Source organism: Lampris incognitus, chromosome 4, assembly GCF_029633865.1.
Source record: "Lampris incognitus isolate fLamInc1 chromosome 4, fLamInc1.hap2, whole genome shotgun sequence".
In the NCBI taxonomy this organism is placed as follows: domain Eukaryota; kingdom Metazoa; phylum Chordata; class Actinopteri; order Lampriformes; family Lampridae; genus Lampris; species Lampris incognitus.
This window is the reverse complement of record NC_079214.1, coordinates 66,922,501-66,925,000: the sequence shown is the minus strand read 5'-3', so window position 1 is coordinate 66,925,000 and position 2,500 is coordinate 66,922,501. Positions and strand designations below refer to the sequence as shown.

Here is a 2,500-nt window from a genome sequence, read left to right as displayed (position 1 = left end):
AGCTTTGTGCAGAAGCTTTCTGGAGCTTTGTGCAGAAGCTTTCTGGAGCTTTGTGCAGAAGCTTTCTGCAGAAGCTTTCTGGAGCTTTGTGCAGAAGCTTTTCTGAGCTTTGTGCAGAAGCTTTCTGGAGCTTTCTGCAGAAGCTTTCTGGAGCTTTGTGCAGAAGCTTTCTGCAGCTTTCTGCAGAAACTTTCTGGAGCTTTCTGCAGAAGCTTTCTGGAGCTTTCTGCAGAAGCTTTCTGGAGCTTTGTGCAGAAGCTTTCTGGAGCTTTGTGCAGCATGACAAACTGCTGTGAATTCAAGATTTGAAATATGAACGCTGCATGTCGCCGATACATCTTTCCAAAGGCACACCTTGGCCTACAGAGCATTCAGTTATCAAAGAACATGTGATTTCAATCAGATTTGATGAAAAAGAGAAAAGTATTTGGTACCAATCACATTAACATTCTACTGAATGTACAACGGACAAGTCGTTCTCCAAACGCTCCTTTAAGGGTCCCTGGGAGAAGAAGGGAAGGCAATAAAATGGGGCTGACACTAGACTAAAACCAATAAGGTTAAAAAACTGGATTGGGGCGTCCATGGCGTGGCTGTCTATTCCGTTGCCTACCAACACGGGGATCGCTGGCTTGAATGAACGTTTTACCTCCGGCTTGGTCGGGCAGCCGGATGTGGGTATGTGTTCTGGTCGCTGCACTAGTGACTCCTCTGGTCGGTTGGAGCGCCTGTTCGGGGGGGGGGGGACCTGGGGGGATAGCGCGATCCTCCCACGCACTACGTCCCCCTGGTGAAACTCCTCACTGTCAGGTGAAGAGAAGCGGCTGGTGACTCCACATGTATCAGAGGAGGCATGTGGTAGTCTGCATCCTCCCCGGATCAGCAGAGGGGGTGGAGCAGAGACCGGGACGCCTCGGAAGAGTGGGGGTAATTGGCCAAGTACAATTGGGAGAACAATGCAAAAAACAGATCAAATGTGATTTAAAATAATATGGATTTTTGTCCAAGTAGGGGATGAAATCAGCTGTTAAACATGTTGGCTTTCAGAGACCGTTTTACCTCGTCTGTCAAGTCCATTTTACTCTTTCTCTCTCACACACACACACACACACACACACACACACCACACACACACACACACACACACACACACACACACACACACTACTGGGCGTTCTGGTAGACCTCCACTGAGCTGTTGAGTCCCTCCAGTTGCTCCATCAGCAGCTGCAGGTTGGAATTCACGTAACTAAGCTCCAACCCCACCATCTCCTTCACCTTATTATTAGAGGTCGCCCTGGCAACAGAGAGACAGGGAAAGAGAGACAAATTCAGAGTGAGAGAAATATTAGCCTTTTTCAATATGGACCACCAGTATCCTCCCTCCCCCTTCCTGGTGGCTGACTGTTAAAAGACAGAAAGCTACTTTATTTCGTCATTGTATCGTTACAACAAATTGTATTGTTACAATGACTGTGTTCTCTGCGTGTAACCTTCCTATTGTACAGGAGCAGTGGGCAGCTGCAGCGCCTGGGGACCAACTCCAGTTCTTCTTTCCATTGCCTTGCTCAGGGGCACAGGCAGGAGTATTAACCCTAACATGCATGTCTTTTTGCTGGTGGGGGGTGGGGGGGGGGACCGGAGCACCCAGAAGAAACCCATGCAGACAGGGGGAGACATGCAAACTCCACACAGACAGGACGTGGGACGGCCTGGGGTTTGAACCCAGGACCTTGTTGCTGTGAGGGAACAGTGCCAACCCCTGGGCCACCGTGCCGCCCCACGAACGTCTATTTCCAGTGTGCATGTTGTGTGTGTCTCCATAACCTATAATTGTCCAGTGTGGAGCAGAGAGAAGATGTAAAAAAGTCTTTCAGGTGTCTTTACACTCACCCATTAGTCCCCACAAACACCTGCCCAAACCTGTCACTCTGGAAATACACCTGTCTTCGCCTCAGTCTAAACTTCATCACTACTCAAGACTGATGAATGAGATAGGATCTGCCTCGCAGCCAATGACACCTCTCTCTCTCTCTTCTCTCTCGTAGTATTAGGTTTGTTAGGGGTTTACTGTGTATACAGGGTTGTTTTTTTTAGGGGTTTAAGGATGTTTTTGTGGACGCCAGTGTTTCCCTGGTCGGCGTCATGGCAGCGGACACGGAGTTCACTGAGCTGACCAGGAAGCTTGGTATTACGATATCGCCAAGCTTCCCTTGTTCAGTGGAAAACTGTGGTCTGGCTGTAGCTGAGGTTGCTGGTCCCGGCAGCATTAAGTCTGTGGCTAGAACGAGCAGAGCCGTGGTGATTTTTCTGGATGAGGTTGACAAAGTGCAGAGGGTGGTTACACACGGAATTGTTGTGAATGAATCGTTTGTTTCGGTAATGCCGCTTGCCACTCCGGCAAAAAAGATAATGCTGTCTCATGTGCCCCCGCTTATTAGGGATGAGATACTGGGTGTTGTCAAGATACAGGAAAACTGTTTCCCTAATGAAGACAGTG

General features: G+C 49.0%; 1 protein-coding gene across 1 annotated transcript in view; it reads right to left on the bottom strand.

Moving 5' to 3' along the window:
• Positions 1–2,500, bottom strand: part of rhpn2 (rhophilin, Rho GTPase binding protein 2) — a 47,890-nt gene that overhangs the window by 34,598 nt on the left and 10,792 nt on the right. The window contains exon 3 of the mRNA XM_056278763.1: positions 1,169–1,297. Within this exon, the coding sequence (XP_056134738.1) occupies positions 1,169–1,297 (129 nt within the window). The remainder of the gene's footprint in view (positions 1–1,168; positions 1,298–2,500) is intronic.